At 32.4% G+C, this 20,522-nt stretch overlaps 2 protein-coding genes across 3 annotated transcripts; one reads left to right on the forward strand and one right to left on the reverse strand.

Annotated features, from left to right (window-relative positions):
* Window positions 1-3,942: 3,942 nt before the first annotated feature.
* Window positions 3,943-8,040, forward strand: LOC128175728 (uncharacterized). The gene is made up of 12 exons (XM_052841554.1): window positions 3,943-3,972; window positions 4,606-4,694; window positions 4,848-5,169; window positions 5,365-5,450; window positions 5,537-5,735; window positions 5,850-5,969; window positions 6,114-6,196; window positions 6,320-6,524; window positions 6,667-6,786; window positions 6,940-7,028; window positions 7,140-7,344; window positions 7,613-8,040. The coding sequence occupies exons 1-12, from the start codon at window positions 3,943-3,945 to the stop codon at window positions 7,727-7,729; spliced, it is 1,665 nt and encodes a 554-aa protein (XP_052697514.1). The 3' UTR covers window positions 7,730-8,040.
* A 1,829-nt stretch (window positions 8,041-9,869) lies between these two features.
* On the reverse strand, window positions 9,870-20,515 carry LOC128178101 (hepatocyte growth factor-like). 2 transcript variants are annotated; one of them, XM_052845111.1, is made up of 12 exons: window positions 20,385-20,515; window positions 20,018-20,275; window positions 19,770-19,856; window positions 19,395-19,639; window positions 17,098-17,182; window positions 16,916-17,014; window positions 15,275-15,463; window positions 13,776-13,874; window positions 13,163-13,431; window positions 12,977-13,058; window positions 10,615-12,831; window positions 9,870-10,335 (listed from the first exon to the last, which is right to left on the reverse strand). In XM_052845111.1, exons 1-12 carry the CDS (start codon window positions 20,509-20,511, stop codon window positions 10,196-10,198), a joined length of 3,897 nt encoding a protein of 1,298 aa, XP_052701071.1. In that variant the 5' UTR covers window positions 20,512-20,515; the 3' UTR covers window positions 9,870-10,195. The 2 variants fall into 2 exon arrangements, with proteins under 2 accessions (XP_052701071.1, XP_052701072.1); XM_052845112.1 differs by lacking the exons at window positions 9,870-10,335; window positions 10,615-12,831; window positions 12,977-13,058 and having other exon boundaries at window positions 13,083-13,431.
* Window positions 20,516-20,522: the final 7 nt, after the last annotated feature.

A 20,522-nucleotide genomic window follows, 5' to 3' on the forward strand; every position in this document is an offset into this window, starting at 1 on the left:
TTCTTTTCTTTTTACTCACTGGGAATAGTTTTAGACAGGCTTTGCAAAATGGGCAGAAAGTTTAAATGTAATAATAATTATAACAATTTTTAGATTCTAATTAAAAGTCTTTTAGGTTACTTACATGCAAGTAAATGAAATAATCAAATCAACATTGGTATTAATGCATCTTGCCTCTGAATAAATATTAATGCACGACTTGATAGTTTGTATTTTACGTAAGCCCGTTGGTGCCACATAAATATAAATATTTTATCTATAGGTCTCCGATTAACATTTGGCAGCCACCACATAAATTATATGGCGTCCACCAGATAATTTATGTGGCGGTCGGCAGAGAAAATAATTTTCTCACCTGGCACTGACGGCCTTCCATAGAAATTCGTATAGTTAAAAATGCTCTCTACTAGTATGTTAGAGACATAGAGTTTTAGAATAGATGTAGAAATTTTTGTCTTTCAAAACCTTTATTTTGCGGTAGGGTTCTTTTTAAAATTTAAAAAAGTTATATTTTAAACTAATTGAACAAGTAATGTTTTGATGTAATAGTTTGCGTCTTATTTGGGGTTGGGGTTAAAAGGTGTTCAAACTCTTTATTTACTTTGAATGTTTTTACTTGATATAATTATATATGTATAAAAAAATGAAAAATAGGTAAAAGCTTTTGTTTTGATTGAATTCTGGTTTCACAATATGTAAATTATTAAAATAAAAAATAATAAATAGATTTTTTTTACAATTATGATGAAGTCTTTTAAATAATGTCAAAGAGTCGACAATCTTTATGCATTGCAAAAAAAAAACAAAAAAAAAAACAACCCCCCCCCAAAAAAAACCCCCAAAAAACAAAAACACCCCCCCCCCTAAAAACAACAATTCGAACATTTAAAGAAACCGATTGTACAGCTTTGGAAAAATATTACATATTCGTTTTCATTCATTGTTTTAGACGATTGCAAGCAATAATGCTTGTTGGTAATAAAATTATTCATATAAATGTTTCACGTTTATTCAGGAAAGTGATTTGTGGGAGTGGGGAAGGGGGTGTTACGCTTTTATTCGTGGAAAATTACTGAGCTGTAAAAATGAGCTTTGATGAGATTTTTTAACAAATGAGTGTGGCATAGAAAGCCTGTTTTTGTATCTATTTCTATATTAAGCCTTTTTATTTCCCAGAATCCCTCACTGCAGGACTGGCTTTTTAAAATATTTTAGTCTAGACTTGTCAAGGACGTTTGTGCGATCTTCAAAGAGTCGAGCGGTGACCCTTTGATCCAACGCCACGGACGCCCCCCGAGTAACTTGTATGTGTGTCAAAGTTTTAAAACAAATGTGCATGTTTTGGAGTTTAAGTAAAAAAACCCTGTTATGACACCTTCTCTGGTCAAGGGGCTATATCTGCGGACAGGCGCGAATCAGAAACTGTTGATTTGGGAAGATGCTATAACTATACAATAAAAAAAAATTGCGAAGATTGATATTAAATAACACTGCGGCTTGTTCTTAACATGAACATATATATTACGTATTTATCAATGTCTTTTATTAACCAGAAATTCTCTCTCTCTCTCTCTCTCTCTCTCTCTCTCTCTCTCTCTCTCTCTCTCTATTTAGTGATGGTCATTATAATTAATGTCTGTTTTATTCATATTACAATTATTTTAAATTGTTATTAGCAAACTTGCAAAAGACCTAAACAAACCCAACAAAACCAAACTATAGATCCCAAGCCATTCTCAACAAATAGCTCAGTAGTCAGTGTGGGACTGAAGCTATTCTTCTATTCCATCAAAATTAGTAAAATATTGACTTTTTCATATCTTTTTTTGTCGGTAAATATAGCACGCAACTTTGAACAAGCAATTTTTTCTGTCAGTTATTAGCATTGGATAGATAAATCATTTAGATTTTTGTTTGTTTGTCGAAGCTTGCGCTAAATGTTTTCTGACAGAAAAACTGCTTGAAATTTAGCCATTAAGGGCTAAAAGTGCGAAAACGGTGGGAAAAGGCTAATTTTATGATCACTAGATTGGGGGCATTTGAATGTGTTAAAATGAAAATTAACAGAAGTATGTACACACACACACACTAAAAAGAATTAGAGTAAAATGACAATGTTCAGTTTAGGGGTCATTTTAGATATTTCTTTAAAACAAATTAAATTAATAAAAAGCGTCACGCTTCTGTGTGAACTATACTTTCGTAGTAATCTTTCAATCTATACAATTTACAGATACACTAATAAACAATGAATACTATTATTAGAATGCCTGTAAGTCAGAAAATTATGATGTGCTTTTTCTTAATTAATTTAGATTTTTTAGAGATGCTTTAGCAGTTCATAAACTAGCATACATTATACAATACGGGAATTACAATCTGTAGTTACGTACACTTACAGTACATCATACAGTACAAACCTGTAAATGGGGACTTACTGTAAACGTATTATATTTAGTGTTCGATATTTGGCGGAATTTAGGTTTTGACTATTCCTGAATGTGAGTATTCTTATACATTTATGTATGGTATTTAGCGATGTACTTGATTTAGCGGAATCAGCATTCCTCTAAAAGCGCTAAATAGAATACACAGCCAAATGTAGTACGTTTACAGTATATTATGCACATACAATGTAAGTTTAAAACAATATCAATTTAGAATTAAAGAAACAATAATAATGAACACATCTTTTGCTAAATTTGACTTTTCGACAACATAATAAGTTTATGGTAGTTACAATGTGCAGTGAATATGCACATTTCTAAGAATACCGGTCCTAAGGCTAAAATTTTAGTGAGAAAACATTCAGATGAGAGAAAAGTGGGACATCTTTAAAGATGCGAGTGGCTACTAGTAGACAGGAAAACATAAACCATCATGATCAACAATTTTGCAAACAGAATATAAAGGGAAGCTCTCCACACAACTTGTTGTCAATACCTGCACAGCTGTTACGTAAGTACCAAGTTATTGTGATCCTTTGTTACTTTTCTTTTATGTTAATGCATGTGAACAGTGAGAAGCATAAGGTATGAAACATAAATTTGCTCTTGAAATCATACTCCGATATGTGAGTTTTATAAATTACTGTTCTTTATGTCATGCTCCGAAATTTTTCAAAAAAAAGATATTCAAAATCAAATTTTGAAAATTTATTTAAAAAAAAATGAATTTATGAATATAAGTTCCTATCAATTTAAAGCAATGAAATGGATCGAAAACCATAATTATATTGATTATTGATAACTGACCTAAATCAACCCTGAATTTGACTCCCTTACGTTCTATGTAGACACTGACGGTGTGGCTGATGCGAGTCGAGATACTGTTTTATGAAATATCTGAGGCACTTGATTGAGAATATGCTTTCAAAAATAATATATACGACTGTATATATTATAAATAATTTTATCAAATTTGTAAATTTTTAAGCAGTTCTCAATTTTCTTGCTTTGATAAACAAGGTCTTGGACTTTTTGCAAGACGTAACTATCTATTTCTTGCGTCAAAACAAGTTAAAAATGACGCTGGTTTCAAGCAAAATATACACAGATTGCATATCCTGAGCTCAAAAGCAAGGCAAATCTTGTTTTTTTTCAAAAAGGCATGGCTGAGTGGCCTACAATGAAGCTGACACAATGCTGTTTGATACAAATACACAAAGTTCCAAGCTCTTGTTAAAATGGTTCCAAATATTAACCAGAACTTGAATAAAAAAAAAAAACTCTCAGATTTAGGTGTACTGATTGCCGATTTATTTGCATCTTATTGTAATGTCATGTTGTAAATTTTGAATTTACCGGGTTGCAGTAAATAAATTTTGTATTTACTGCCACCAGGTAAGTTCAAAATTTACAACATGACAGTAACATACATAAACAATAAATCGTTTTCATCAGTTTAGTTTTAAGGTGTGTATCCAGACAACAGCAAGAGGCAATGAAAATTCGAGAGGTCGGAAAAACGAAGGTGATCATAATTCATTTATATAAGCATATCCATTATTAATAAAATAATATTGTAAAAAGCTGTTCATCACTAATGGCTTGAATCATACGATATGATAATTTTTTTTATTCTAATATGTATCGTCAATTTTAAATCAACATTAAGAAGATGTGAGATATAACTTCTGTTCATTTTAAATTGTACCATAAATCAAAATTACTTAAAAGTTTTTCTACCTTCTTTGGGACAATGTAGGGTTGTACATAGTCCGTACAAGGCGAACCGAAGCTGATTCTTCTTCAAACGCGGATAGTGTCCCGACATATTTCATTAGACAGTCACTTTCCATTCTATGACTTTTCTTGTTTTATTTTGTCGAGGGCCCAAAAATCGAAATGATAAATGAAATCCAACAGAAAAGTTGCAAAAATATTGTGATATTTGTCTGATACAGGAATTGGAATGGCAAACACAGGAAATCACGTTTTTAGTTCAGGATATATATATATATATAAATATATAATATATATATATATATATATATATATATATATATATATATATATATATATATATATATATATATATATATATATATATATATATAATCACTCTAGTAGTTTAACTTAACTCAATTTGATAATTTCAAAAAAGGACATCGCCAAGGTTTATGAGATTCCGGAAGGTCTTTCTCCAGGCTTGCAGATTATAGTGAGGGGTCGAGTTCCATGGGAGACGAAAGAGTAAGCGGTCAATAAAATAATATAGTAAACCACGAAGAAATTGGCATTTGAAAAACGAATATTACTATAGAACTTTATCTCTTTAACGCTTTTGAATAAATTGAATTTTATTTGTTTATAAAAAGGTATATTTATTGTTAAATTACAAAATAGATTCGCCATCAATATTTCCGATAAAAAGGAGGGTGGAGACATTTTATTACATCTGAAACCTCGACCGACAGAGGGCATTTGCGTACGAAACTCTTTCATTGGTGGAAACTGGGGGGAAGAAGAAAAATGGCAGCCGGATTTTCCTTTTACAAATGGAAAATCTTTCACTCTGAAGATCGAAGTAACAAAAGATGCCTTTCGAACACTGGTCAATGGAAAGATGTTTGCTGATTTTAAACACAGAACAGACTTGAGGAAGGGCAAGTTTCTTGTTCTGCGTGAAGGGGCTGAATACTCTGCTGTTACATATCAACAAAGGACCGTAAGTTTTCTTTCTGTCTTTATATGTATTTATGGAGGTCAACGAGTTAGGAAAATCATTTTTCTATAAGAATAAAGCATTTGTTTCAATTTTTGATTCCTTCTTTAAATGAATGTATCTCGAAAAAAAAGGTCAATAGAAATGCATTTATTAAAACACTGCTTATACTTACACTAACGAACGTTTTTGATTTAGTTAATTCCGTTAACTTCAAAACTTCCCCGCGGATTGAAGGTTGGAAAGACAATCAGAATCCGAGGCATGTGCTCTGGACAAGACGGGTAAATATGAAAGGAGATTGTGCTTCTATTCTTCATCCACACACACAAACTAATAGACAGTTTTAGGCAAAGAGTTTGCTTTCCAGGTTTTCGATCAGTTTCGTGGACGACAAAGGAAACATATACTTTCAATTCCACCCCTGCCCTCAGGAGAAGTGTGTGATTAAAAATGCTTGTTTTAATGGTAACTGGGGAAAAGAAGAAAGAAAGTTTGTACCAAAGTTCCCCTTCCTTCCAATGCAGTACTTTGAGGCTTCGTTTGTCCTCATGGAAGATAAATTTACAGTAAGCAAAATGTGGAAAGGTCTTTAATTGCAAATCGATGATTTCCATTCATGAGCAATGGGTTATTTTAGATAACTTACACTTATGATTATTTACGATTTCCTGTACATTTAGGTGTTCGTGAACGATGAGCACTTTGAAGATTTCACATACCGAGGGGACCCTGAGAACATTTCTACTCTGAATATCAAGGGCAGAGTAAATATTCAAGAAACAGAGTATTTGGGATCTATGGTGGGTCTCTCTCTCTCTCTCTCTCTCTCTCTCTCTCTCTCTCTTTCTCTCTCTCTCTCTAATATCCGGTACTCTATATGTTTTCTTGTATTTCTTGTATTCTTATGACATGAACAAAAATTTTTATTTCACGCCATCTTTAAGCTTTCTCTGATGGAAGTAGAATCTGGTCTTGAACCTGGAGACATCTTCGTTCTAAATGGAATTGTTGATAAGAAAGGAGACCCGTATGTATATTTATACGAATATGTATTCAATATATAGCATATTCACGTTTTTCTCTGCAGAATCCCAAGTCTATATAAATTTTGTGTACAACTTTACACGGAGATACAATTTTTAATTTCAAGTTTCGCTGTGAACTTTCTGAACGGACAATCAATGGATGGAGACATCGCTTTACACCTTAATCCTCGGGCGCAAAGTCGTGACATCTTCTTGAACAGCAAAAAAGCAGGCAAATGGCAAACTGAGGAAAAGGTTGATATACCGGATGCTCTAAGTAGCGGAAAACCGTTTCGAATCAGAGTAGAAACTAAAAAAAAGAAATTCAAGGTTTGGGTGCTTAAAAACATAACCGAATGCTAAATGCATAAAAGTTTGTTTAAGAAGCTTATGCAGATTAAGACAATATGATGGTTCATACACATAGCAAATTAAATGTATACTTTAACTGATCATTTCTGTAACTTGGTAGATCTTTGTGAATGGCAAACCGTTAACCAAATATAAAGTACGGGGATCCATTGAAGACATCAAAGCTGTTAACGTGTCTGGCAAAGTATTCATATTGGAGACACTTCTGATGAAGAGATTGGTACCATCTCTCTCATTTTCTAGTCTATTCTCTCTCTCTCTCTCTCTCTTTTTCTCTCTCTCTCTCTCTCTCTCTCTCTCTCTCTCTCTCTCTCTCTCTCTTTTTTCTAATGCTTATATCATACAAATAAAATTTCTCAATATACTTCATCAGGCTAAGCCTGCTACGGAACCGTTACCGGGAGGAATACAGTCGGGGAGCTGGGTAACCCTACAGGCAATTCCAAAAAAGAACTGGAGACAGTAAATTAATTTATTTCCAATATTAAAAGTAAAAGTTATTAAGCAAGAAATTAAATGTATAATATCAAAACTACTTTGTGTTATATCCCGATATTAAATTAACTTTTGCAGATTTGTTATCAACGTTGAATGCGGTGAGAGGGAGAAAAAAGATATTGCTTTCCATTTCAAAGTTCGCAAAGGCGACCGTAAAGTGTTTCGAAATTCCTGTCAAAATGATAAATGGGGCAAGGAGGAAAGCGAAACCCCATGTTTTCCTTTCGACTTTGGGCACATTTCTGAGATTGTCTTCTACGTCGATAAAGAAAAAATAATGGTAAGTACATTTTTAGCAGATTTTAAATCACAGCTATACATTTGGTAGTTTTATTTTCAGATTCATTGAAGGAAACAAATCATTCAATTTAAAAAAAATTCTATATCATTTTAAAAAAATTAAAATTTTTGCAAACCAACTTGTGTTGTATGATATATTGAATATAATTATCTAGCAACGTTGTTAAATATCTGTTATTATCGACGATGTAAATCATTCATCAAAATATAATATACCACCAAATAAGTTAACAAATCTCTTTTTACAGACCTTTGTCAATGGTCAATCGTTTATTGAATTCAAACATCGCCTGCCTTTGGAGAGAATTACACATCTGTTCATGGATGGAGACTGCAATTTCTACGAACCGGAAGTATTGGTTTAAGAACACTTATGACGTCAGTTATGACGCCAGAGAGCATCTGCTTCTTGTCTTTGAAATAAAAGTCAATGTAAAAACCGTTAGAGTGTAATCTGCGATGTATATACGAATGTATTTTTGTGGTCTACGTTATATACGGCCATGTACATCATTTAATTAGTCTCCTTTGTCGCTGTCAGTTGTCTACTACATGGAAAGGAAAATATTTCACACATATTTATCCCTTCTACTGCACAATTACAGATGTCGATGTCCTTTTGCATGATCCAATGTACATGTACCTTGAACACTATTAGCAACTTTATTATCTCATAATAAACAACTATTTTTCAGAACAATTGGTTATATGTAGTTTTTTTAAAAAATAGATCTGAATATCAGTGTTGGTAGGTTTTTCACAATTTCCGTATTTTTAATTTTAAATTGCGGAGCTGCTTAATCAAGCTTGATTGATATTCATGATGGCCGCATTACTCAAACAAAACGATATAATCCAAGATTATCAAAAATAATTTCCACAAACCTTAAACTATGCTTTGGAATTCTACATACCTATGGGTATGCTGTCGGGCATATTTCTAAGGAAAATCGTGGGTTTTTAACGTTGGGCGCCAAATGTAACATGCATGCGTCACTACTGTAATTCAGTGAGGGTTCAAAACAAGGATAAAGGCAAAATAATTCCCGATTTCCCATTTGAATTTGCGGCGTTTCCGCCCGAGACAGGAGGAGATATTTTTATGGGATAAAGTACAATGTGTAAAATATCTGACTATTCCAGTTTTGTAGTTTTGTAACAATACGAGGCCATTTGAATTGTTGATGCCTGTTGTTTCCGAAAGGGGGGGGGGGTTAATTTGCTCGGGCTTGATTTTGACACCTATAACTTCAATGTTCCTCTAAAGACACCGACAACTATATCGTGTCGACAGATAGTTTCTGACACCCATTCTAAAAAAGGGTACCCTATTTTGAGACAAATCTACAACATTAATGTGCAAGGTTCAATTTTTTTCTAAATAGATGCATATGGTTGTAAAAATATTGGACACTAAAGTTTTGATCAGTTTATGCCAGAAACAAGTCAGTTCAAAAATGTTTATATTTTTGGTCCACATATGTACAAGATGCCGAATATTTACTTTGAATACTTTCCAAAATGAAAGTCATTAAAATTTTGATACGAAATTTTTACCAGCGTAGAAACTAGGTGAAGTTGATTGATCCGACATTACAGACAAAACTACGCTTGAGTAAGTCATCTTTAAAAGAATGTTGAACAAGAATGAGTTAATTAATCTTCCATTCCAAAAAATATTCCAAAAAAGACAGTATTAACAAATAAACTATTTAAATAATTTGAAAAAAAGTTATTAAATTCTATGAAAGAGCCAATCATTAGTTTACCTGGAAATATTTCAAAGCAGACTACAGGCCACTTGTAATTATTATTTTCTTTTGTCCCTGACCTCCCATTACAAGTTTTCTGCTTCCACATAGTCAAAACTGGTGACCTCTGTATATTACAGAATTTTGCCATGTTGGAAGACACCGTGCATGTCCGTAAGTATGTAAAGTACTAATGACGAGAAATTTTGTTGGCCCTTAAAACAATTCACGTTGCCTGAAGAGTATAAGAATCGAGGTCATTTCTTATAAAACAACTGGTCTCTCTCTCTCTCTCTCTCTCTCTCTCTCTCTCTCTCTCTCTCTCTCTCTCTCTCATTCATTTTACAATCTATAGACCCAAGAAGCATTAGGAATCGTAGTGTATCTGATTTGTGTTTTTAAATTGACCATAATTTGTAATTTTTCGAATTAAGTTTCTCCTTAGCGCTGGTAACCTCAAACAGGAGTTAACAAATTTCAGCATTTTTTGAACACTTTGAGAGAGACAAAGACTCGCCAAGAAGGCAAAGAAGAGCTGACTAATGACGTTTCCATTCACCATTCACTGGCCTCTTTGAGGGGGGCAGTATCGGTTTCCCTCTGTTTACTAATAAAAATATGCATTAATATTGTAATGGTTTAAAGAATCTACATTTTTTGTAAAGGACAGTATAAATGTTGGTGATCATGAGTTTCTGCAGAGTTATTACGAACATATTAAATTAAAAATTATAACAACAAGTTTTAAGTATGACAAATTGTATTGTTTCTTCACACAACATATATTTAAAACGAATTAATAAAAAAATAAATAAATGAAAAAATAAAAATTATGAAAAGTTGTTACACTGTACTTAGCAACTGTGGGTCCATCATGTTGATATTTGGCAAAATCTAAAACAAACATTGTCTTTATGAAAATCCTTATCTGACATTATTTTAAGAGATTACGTTCTCAGCTGTCGTCGTATTGATCTCCAACCATTTCTCTATCAGCATAAGTGATACCGCGATTAATTACTAAAGTAAGGAGATCTCATACTCTAATGCAACCAGAGCTTCGACGTATTTAATAGCTTTTCATTTCCTAGCTTTCCGTCTGTATATCATGCTAAATGTGTATATAAAAGGATTAAGTGCCGAGTTTATTGGAAGGACGACCACAATAACCCAGGCGTAGATGTCCGGGGAAACCCCAACTCCTCCATAGGCCATAAGCCCTACAATGTCATTTGGAAAGAAAAATCAAATTCAGAATCACTTTTTGTTCCTGTATTATATTAATTACGTCATGACGACAATGTACTGAACTCATTATGGTAAGAGATCAAGATTAGAACAAAAACCAGAATTATTGTATATCATCCACTGCAAAGTAACGTGGTGCTATCGCGTATTACTCTCCTAACAAAATTCTTGACTATTTATTGTTTACCTGTTTCTCTATAAATCCGGCAAAATGTGTTTATTAATGACAGAGATTTAAAATATATTCTTACCAATTACTATAATAGGAATCCAGCATAAAGTGTCAGACACAACAACATACGACAGAGATCTTAAGACTTTCATCTCCCGCTTTGTGTTGTCGTTATTAGTCTTGCTTCCCATCCGTTTGACATGTATATATATCAGCAGTTGGAGAATCACAACAGCTAAAAATATTAGCAAATTGAAGCCGATAAATAAAAGAGTTGAATATTCCCAACCGGATACCCTCTCTGTTGTTAAAGGTAGCGATATGCACACTGTTGATCTGCTATAAAAGTCTTGGTAGACGAATAAAGGAACAGCTGAAAACGCAATGGCACTCAACCAAGCAATTATTGTAATTAAAATAACCAATCTTCTGTTTTTGAAAACTCCTGCAGAAAATGGATGTTTTAACACAATAAATCTTTCCAAGGTTATGAGAAAAATAAAAATGACTGATGCCTCACTAGAGGTTGTAGCTAGTAACCCTGCTATGGTACACGCTTTGCTATATCTCCACTCACTATCATTAAATCCATAGATGTTTTGATACTCCAAATCGGCAATTGCTATAATGAACAAATACAATCCCATTAGAAAATCAGAAATGCTTAGATGCAAGACAAACACACAATGTGAAGCGCTTCCTCTGATTTCTCCACAGTTGCGATAGTATATAACAAATGCATTTCCAATCACGGAAAAAAGTGCCATGTACCATATCATCTGTGAAAGAAAACCAACACTTATCAGTTGTTCACAAGAGGATATACTATCTCGTGGCGCTATGCAGTTATTTGAAGATACAGTAGAGGGTTTTGCGCAACAAATGACATAGGAATCTGTGTGCAACCATTCCAGATTACAAAGACCTTGGAACATTGTTCTGTATACTGTCAATTTGTTGTTGTGAATATGTAAATACTTCACAGAATGTAGTCCTTGAAATGTTGAGTAATCAAGTATATTCAAACCGTTGTTTGACAAATCCAATATCTCAAGATTTAATAAAGCAACAAATCTGGATGGAGCAAGAACTTTAATTCTGTTTCCGGTAAGATTCAATTTTGTAAGCGTACTCAGACCATCAAAAGCTTTTTTATGGATGAAATGTATCCGGTTAAAAGCAAGATTAAGAGTACGCAAAGACGTTAGGTTTGAGAATGAAAAATCTTTTAAATTTGTTATGATATTATTTTGTAAATTTAAAACACTCAATTTATCTAATCTACTAAAATTACCATTTATATTTAAGATTGAATTATAACTTATATCTAATTCATACAGCATCAATAATGTTGAAAATGGATATCCATCTATCATAGAAATGAAATTATTTCGTAGATTTAGAACTTTCAGTTTTTGAAATTCCTTAAACATGTATTTGGTGATGTTATGAATTGAATTGTAACTAAGATCTAATTCAACTAATGTATTTAATGATGAAAGTGAAATTCCATCCAGATTTGTAATTAGATTGTGTTTTAAATTTAGAATTTGTAATCTATAAAAGCTCAGAAACATAAAATCAGAAATAATTTTGATTGAATTATAACTAAGATCTAATGTAAGCAAGCCATCCATTAAAGAATATAATAAAGTTGGGTCAATAGTTTTTAAGTTATTATTTCGTAAATCTAAAAACTTTAGACGTGGGAAGTAATTGTAGCTCTGGTCTACTATTATTTCCTTTATGTAATTATTATTTATAATCAAATGAATCAACCTTGGCGTGTTTGAGAATGAATTTATTCGAAGACGTTTAATTTGATTGTTTGAGATATTCAGATACAACAAATTTGACAACCCATAAAATGTTCCCCATCCTAGATCAGTAATATTATTATGTGAGAGGTCCAGATTTTGAAGAAAGTTCATTTGTGATATATCTGCAAGTGATGACTGGACTATCGAACACCCTGATAAATTCAAGTGTACGAGGGAGTAGAACTTTCTTAGGTTACTTGTGTTCAAAGAATTTAAGCTTAGATCAAGAACTTTGACTTCTTTTCTGAGATTTTCCGGTGATTTGCATTTGAAAATTACTCCTTCACATTGGCAGTGGGAAGGGCACAGTATTGGACAGCCATCGTCATGTTTTAAACACGCTGTTTTGTTGTTATATATACATGCTGATTCATCATCTTTGTATGGACAGTTGATGAACCCATTACATACTTGATCGATGGCAATGCAACTGCCATCTTCACATTTGAACTGTAAAGTGGTACATGTGTCTTTTTCTGTAAAAGAAGAATTCATATAATACATTATATTCCATTATTAGATATTTGCTTTTCTCATCGAAATAAATTATATTTGGTCAAAATTCTGTCCACATGCATCAATTTTAGTATTGATTTATTTTAAACTAAAAATATTACCTACCTACACAAATGCCCTTTTCATAACTTATTTTTTCAATTTGTATCCAAGATTGATTTTTAATGAAAATTCCAACTAAAATGACCTAAAAATATGAAATGGTCAATTAAAAAAAGGTTGAAATTACTTATTATAAACAAAACATTTTTGTTCAACCACATCAAAGATATACACAATTACAAACTGTACCATATACGGAATATCCTTCGGTGTTATCGCAACGCTTGTCGTTTTAAAAACTGTGTAATCAAATTCACTGCCTTCGTAAACCCTTTCATTGTTTGTATAAAATGTTCCTTTAGTGAAAAGGAGTTTTAAACGGACACCCTTTCCTGCGTAAGAAATTGTTATACAACCGAAATCACATGTAGGAGGTTGCGGCGCACTAAATAACACAGCCTTTTCTTCATTGCTGCCTTCTTGCATGATATTAAGTTTTGCAGATATAACTATTTTGTCTGTAATCAATGCAAAAATATTAACATCATTTTAATAGTTTATAGCATAAAACGTTTGTTAAAATATATTTGAATAAATATAATGAAGACGTAGAGACAATTTTGACAATTAATAATGGTTTCTTTCTAGATTTCTAAAAAATATCGAGGATGTGGTGTCATTTTTGGCAAACTGAATATTATACAATCTGATGAATAAAGATTTAAATAGAAATTAAATGCAGAAAGAAACAGACTTATGAATTAAAAATAAAGTAGACATTCAGCTTGCAAACAGAGGAAATTTTTATTAATCCACAAAAATCATTTGTAATAGTTATTAAAAACCTATCTAAATAGTATACCAGTATAGTCAGCTTTCTGTCGATTATATTGTATTCCTTTTTGAAGAAATTTCCAGTTACACATATCCCTTTCAAAATCGCAATTCAAACTTGTTACATCTAAAAAAAAAATCAAATTAATTATATTCAATATAATGCAATATATATATAGCTACATCTGTATTCCTCTTTAAGCTCTAGGTATTATTAGTTACATAGCCATGTCACCCCTGCGAATGTGTTAGGAATGTTTCCTTTATTGTTGCTAAGTATATAATAAATCCAGAGGTGCTCGAATGAAAGTTCATGAGACTTCACCGAGATTTGTTCAGTTCCTGTGAAATTTCGAGCGGAAGTAAATGTGTTCGGATAATATTCTCAAAATACGTAAGAACTGATCGTTTTTCATATCGTATCCAACTTTGATTTATGTTAAAACAATAAAATAATTTAAAACCAGAGTTATCGTTCGTGTTCAACCACGTGTAGAGTGGTTGAAAATATAAACATTGGGTTGCTTAATAAAACCATAGCCATGTTTGATGCTTGTTGTGTGCAATACCAGGTTTTCCAAAAATTTGGCGTCTGTTTTGCATAAAAACTTAGTATATCAAGCCATTTTCAAGGAACATTCTGCATAAAATGTTATAGTCTGTTTCACTATTGATGCTAATACTAGGTCAGGCGCGGATCGAAAATAAACCCTTAGGGGGATCTCTACTAAGCATGTTACTTGTTGCAACAGCAGAAAAAAACTATTTATTGCATTGTTACATTTATTTCTAGAACACATTTTATCCACAAATTAATGAAGATGAAGTTTAAAATCAATAAACGTTTGGATTTTATATTTGACTACGAGTACCTAAATTATATGAAATAGACTACAAACACGAGGAACGATATTTACTGCGAAACTGAGAGGGTCAATTATAACCACTTGGTCTAAAATTTGAATGACAATAACATTCGCAGGGGTGCATGTAGTGACCGGGTAAGGGATGATACCTGGTTAGTAAATTTCATACATGTGCCTGGCGAAGCGGTATGAAATTTACTAACCAGGTATCATCCCGTACACGGTCACTACGTAACTTTGTAACGAATATATCTTACCGATTGCCTTTGCTTTAATGACATAACGATACTTAAAGAATGAAAATTAAGTGTTTTATAACAAAGTTAAAGGTGTTTATTTGGGCACAAAACATGACGCCACAATACTCTAAGTATGACGTCATGAAGCTCAAATGGGGTTTTAAAATATTTCGTACTGACTGTGTATGGAATATAAACGGTCTCCACGGGACTGCTTTAGCCAGTGATTTCCTTACAATTTAACAGGAGGTAAAACATATGTTTTTTTTCACGCAAAAATCAGTATTTTAAAATACGAAAAATATACGTAAGATTGTAAAAACGCTTATCACTTTACTGAAAACAACTCGTTCATAGGATGAGTTTTCTTTAAAAATAATTGAACCTTGTTAATGACTTTACAAATCAATCTTTATTCTTACTACATTTCGAGACGCTGCATTCATCCCATTCCTGTACCCAAGCAAATCTCGATTCTTTATCATAATAACAGCCCAGTCTTTTTTGGTGAAAATCATCAAAGTTACAGGTGGTACCAGAACGGCAGTGGTGAAGAGACTTTGTTTCTTTTCTAACTCCCTTATACACATTTTCATAATAGCATTCCAAAGCTAAAGAATAAAAAATAAGACGACTAGAATTGAAAAAGAATTCTCTAAAAATACAAATAATGAGATTCATGTAAAATAACAAAATGCATTGATGTTTTAAAATATTTAGTGAACGAAAACGAGACAGGACAGTCATTAAATCATAAGTATGTAAGTTCATAACAAGGTACACAAATTTGTAGTATTGGGACAAGGATATCCATCGATCTCCATAATGTTAAAGATACCCTATCATGCATGGTTTTTCGTAGTAATAACATTTTTGTATTATAATGCTTTAAATATGGAAGAAAAAGAACCATTCACTAAATGTCACATGAAAAATATATATACTATAGTCTGTCCCAAGATATTTATGCAGCACATTTGGACGATTTTTAATAAAAATACCCTTATCTGTGAAAGAAGTGCAATTGAAATAGTTGAAAGGGATATTTTCCAAGATAATTTCATGGACACATTATCATCTTTCACTCGGAAAAATTCACAGGAACGAAAACAGATTCCTTACGGAGATTTATAATGGGGAATGTTTACATCTTTTCTCCATTCGGAATACACTCGGAATACATCGCGCAATATTTCAACGTTATCATCCGGGCTTGCTGCAATACAAAATCTCCGTAGACATCACATTTTTTAGCATTGTATTGAAACCTGATAAGCTAACAGGGGCGTTTTGACTGAGAAATCTTGGAAATTTTTCATACTTTTGAATGAACATCGTTTGAATCCTGAGGTATTTATAAATATCAAGCAATTAAGCCAAATGTGAATCCAAAATATCTTGGGACAGAGTATAGTTAACTAACTGTCTGTCAACCTTTTAATAAAGTTTAAAAAATTTCTACTTCGGCTGAATCGATGAAATGTATTCCCTTTGAGAAAATTGTCGAAAATTAAGTACGTTTTATATGTATCCTCAATCTTGGATCTTTATGCCATTATCAACTCTTAATGTCAAGTGGTCTAATGTTTATACGATGCATGGTTCAAAAATTGTTGTAATAAATTACAGATCAAATTAGAAAAAAAGGTTGTATTGGTGCAACGGTGGCTCGAACCCCTTAACATCTAGGTTGTAGGTCTCTGTGGATCCACTAAGCCAAGCAGTTCATTGAATGTCTTAGAGTAATATTATGACTCTCAAATAACATTTATGCTCTAATCATTGTTCCCTGCTTTTTTAAAAGAAATATAAAAATCAAATATTGTAATAAAATGCTAATATAATTTTCTCAATTATGAAATAATGCTTATATACAAAAAATACTTATCACATAAGATATTAGTGTATCGAGCCATCTTAAGATAAAGTTCATGAGATTTTCAGTCATCAGAAAAAGGAAATTGAAAAGTTAGATAGAGAAAGTCAATCATAAGAATATTTTAGCAAAAACAGTACGTGTCAGAACTCTGTTTAAGGACAATGTTTTGTACACATCCACATACCACAGTTCCTTTCGTCACTTTCATCGGGACAATCCACATTCATATCACAAAATTTCTCATTTTGAATGCACAGGTGGTCCTCCAAGCAAGCAAAGCAATCTTCAGTAACAAATATTTAGTGATTGAAATATTTATTTTACAAGCTATTTCAAAAAACAATGTATGATTAAACTTCTCTTTACCTTTGCATGGTGTGTATTGTATGTGTATATACTTTATTTCAAAATTCACTGAAGACGCCTGATTGGAAACTGGTGTCATGATTATCTAAAATCAAAAGAACCTCTAAACATTTTCATCTGAGCATAAATAAGGTCAAACTATTTAAATTTAGGTGCACGTGTATGCAGTACAGTTTGATTTGAATTAAGTTTTTTTTTTTACATATACAGTGACCTTGAACAAAGTGTCTAGGTCAAATATCTAATTCATATCAAACCTTGTTGAAAATTCCTTGTCTGAACTATATGTATACTCTCTCATTACCCTTATCTCGATCATACATTACAAAATAGTGATTATAGCTAAAGGTTTTCAATGACATTTGATCACGTTTCTAGCTGCTAGTCAGTTCTAGAAAAAGCTTCTCTTTCCTAAACGCAATATTGTTCAGAGTTTAACAAAAGACAGCCTGTAGGTAAGAAGTTGCAGTGACTTTGAATCATTTTAATGTCAAAAGGTTACGATCAAACCAGGGGGCTCTAATATGCTTTTCATTCTAATATTTTTATTTAATTGAAACGCAGCGCCGGTTGAGATGGTCCCTCTCTTAATGTTGTCTATATTGTACCCCAAGATAATTATATTTGCAGCACATCTGAACGATTTTTAATGAAAATTTACATACCTTTGAAAAAAGTGCAAATAAAATCGATGAAAGGAAAAATAACAAAAACATCTTCTTTGACACATTATCATTTTCCACTTTGAAAAATTCACAGGAAAGAAAATAGATTTCATACGGGAATTTATAATGGGAAATGTTGACGTCTTCTATCCAATCGGAAATAACTCGGAATACCTCGTACAATTTTTAACATTATCATCCGGGGACTTTAATTTTTTTTTTGCAATGCAAAATCTCCATGAAACTCATATTTTAGCCGTGTAATAAAATCTGACAAGCCAGAGGTGGTATACAAAGGAGAAATCTTGGAATTTATTAATACGATTGAAAAAAAACCAGTGTTTGAACCCTGAGGTATTTATAACTATTGAATAATCTAAGAAAATGTGCTGCCTAAATATCTTTGGACAGAGTATAGTTTTAATAATAGCGAGCGTAGTTTGCTAGAGTGTGGCGCCAAAAAGCACTGCAAGCTGTAACGACAATTACTGCTCCTAGTTTTCTGTCGTCAGAATCGGATCAACCATTTCGTGCAAAAGACACTTGAGGTATTTAACATTCTTGTAAGAACAAGTAAAAATGTATTTCAAGAACTACAGGCATTGTAAAGGCGAATAAGACATTCTTTTGATAGTAATTAATTGATTTTTAAGAGAGTCTTTAAAGACAGGACCAGATGGATATGATTCCGGTTTTGGTCAAGTTAATTTTATTTTTATTTTTATTAATACAAAAATTTAATAATGCATTTCTAATAATCAACCAAAATCTAAAAAAAGTTGTAGAGTAAAAAGCAAAATACAGAGCACACAATTGTTGGTATGTAAACAAGGCTCGAGCCTTTTTTTAATCTCAATTTTCTATCTCCTTGTTCGTTTTATTCACAAATGAACAGTTTCTAGCATTTATTACATTCATTTTAGGCCAAAACCTAGAAATTTCTTCTTAACATTCAAAATGTAAACAAAAACATGGCACGAGTTTTGTTTTCATAACAAATAATTGTAAGCTTTGTACTCGCTTATTACTCGACGACCGGCTCTCATTTTTATAATTAGTTGACTATAAGTAATGCGTTACTGAAGCATTGTAAAAATAATAAATTTTGACCAAAATCGTGACCATGACTCTTTAATTTTTAACCGGTTTTCCAAAGGAAAAATCCAGTTACTGAAATGGTGAAACTGGTGGGCGGGCGGGTGGCTGCCAAAAAGTATCCTTATTGTAAGGATAACTCGGCATACAGTTTTCAAAATAGGAAGTTGTTCTTTAGCTGATCAACTGGGAAATATATCAGAGGTGTGCATATTGCTAGACATTTGATAAGTGATGATTTATTTTAAAAATGTCAGCTGTTGAACTTGGTCATTTTTTGGCAAAATATAGCATATAGAGTATCACATTTCTGTTTAATTCAGGGTTGACAAAATATGGTTTATAAATGTTGTTCACATAAAAGAAAACAAACCCGTTTTGCTGTCACATTGACAGCTTTTCTCTTGTTTAATGATATTTAGTTTTCAGGGCTCATCTAACACAATGCCATTTTATTCAAACATCAAGATATAAAATTTTCTGTAAAAAGTAATCTCTGATTTGTATTTTGAAATCAATAGCTTAAAATACTAAAACCTGATAGTCATCGGATGAGTAGTCTAGGTTAACTTTTATGGGCATCCACTTGGTGCTGTTCTGCAGACTCGTCAAGTTTTGTTTGGCAGTACTTAAATCTAAACGTATGTCATCCCCAGTTGCTCGGTATTCCATTTCTAAACAACCTCCAGTGTTTGTGAATCGCATGTTTGGTAATCTCAGTGTCGGTAATACTGGTTGTGGAATCGTCAAATTAGCTGAGAGTGTTAAAGCTAGTGTTTTGTCTTCAATGAACACAAAAGTAATTTAGTTAACGATTTTTCCCTAACAAACTTTTACCATTATAATTCATGGAAGTCTAATTAAAAATAAACTTTCACTGCAAATATCATAAATATGGATTTAACATATTACCTTCTATTTCATTCAGAACCCATTTCATTGTTTCATCGTTTAATTGGTTCACTGTACAGTTGCCTTTGAAGAAGTCACAAACATAACCTATAAAATATACATAGTAATGTGTCAAATGAAGATTTCGTTTAAAGAAGATGTATATATATATATATATATATATATATATATATATATATATATATATATATGTTTTGAAAGGTGCAGAAATGTTTGAAAGCAAAATAAATAAAGTTTATTATTCTTGCCGGAACAGAACGGGATATCACACATCTCCCACCGCACATTGGGATCAACAGTGTAGCACCAGGGACCTAAATTTGATTTGCTGTTAGGGTTTCTACAGAAATTTTCCTGTGCAGAGAGAGTGGATCCTGAAAAACTGATTTTTGGGTCAGGCCTGTGGGGGGTAATTGTGTCCCAACGTTGACAAGGGATTCCATCTCGAGTTCTGTCTCGTTTTCCCCTGTACTCTGATCCAATTTCTGAAGTCCTACATTCGTCACCTATTTCAATAAAAAATACCATGTTATATCGAAATGATAATTTTAGAGAGAGTGAGAGAGTTTCGCAGTGTTATAAAACACAGGCAAGTCATCCGATACATTTACTTACTTGTCGGACAATTTAAAATGTTGCAATACTGAAATCTAACTGTACTGTTTACAGTAAAACACCATGGCATTCTGTCGTCATTAGGGTTCCTACAATAATTTTCGTGTTCAGAGGCGGAGAGTCCCATGAATCCTACAG

This window comes from Crassostrea angulata, chromosome 3 (assembly GCF_025612915.1).
Source record: "Crassostrea angulata isolate pt1a10 chromosome 3, ASM2561291v2, whole genome shotgun sequence".
Lineage (NCBI taxonomy): Eukaryota > Metazoa > Mollusca > Bivalvia > Ostreida > Ostreidae > Magallana > Magallana angulata.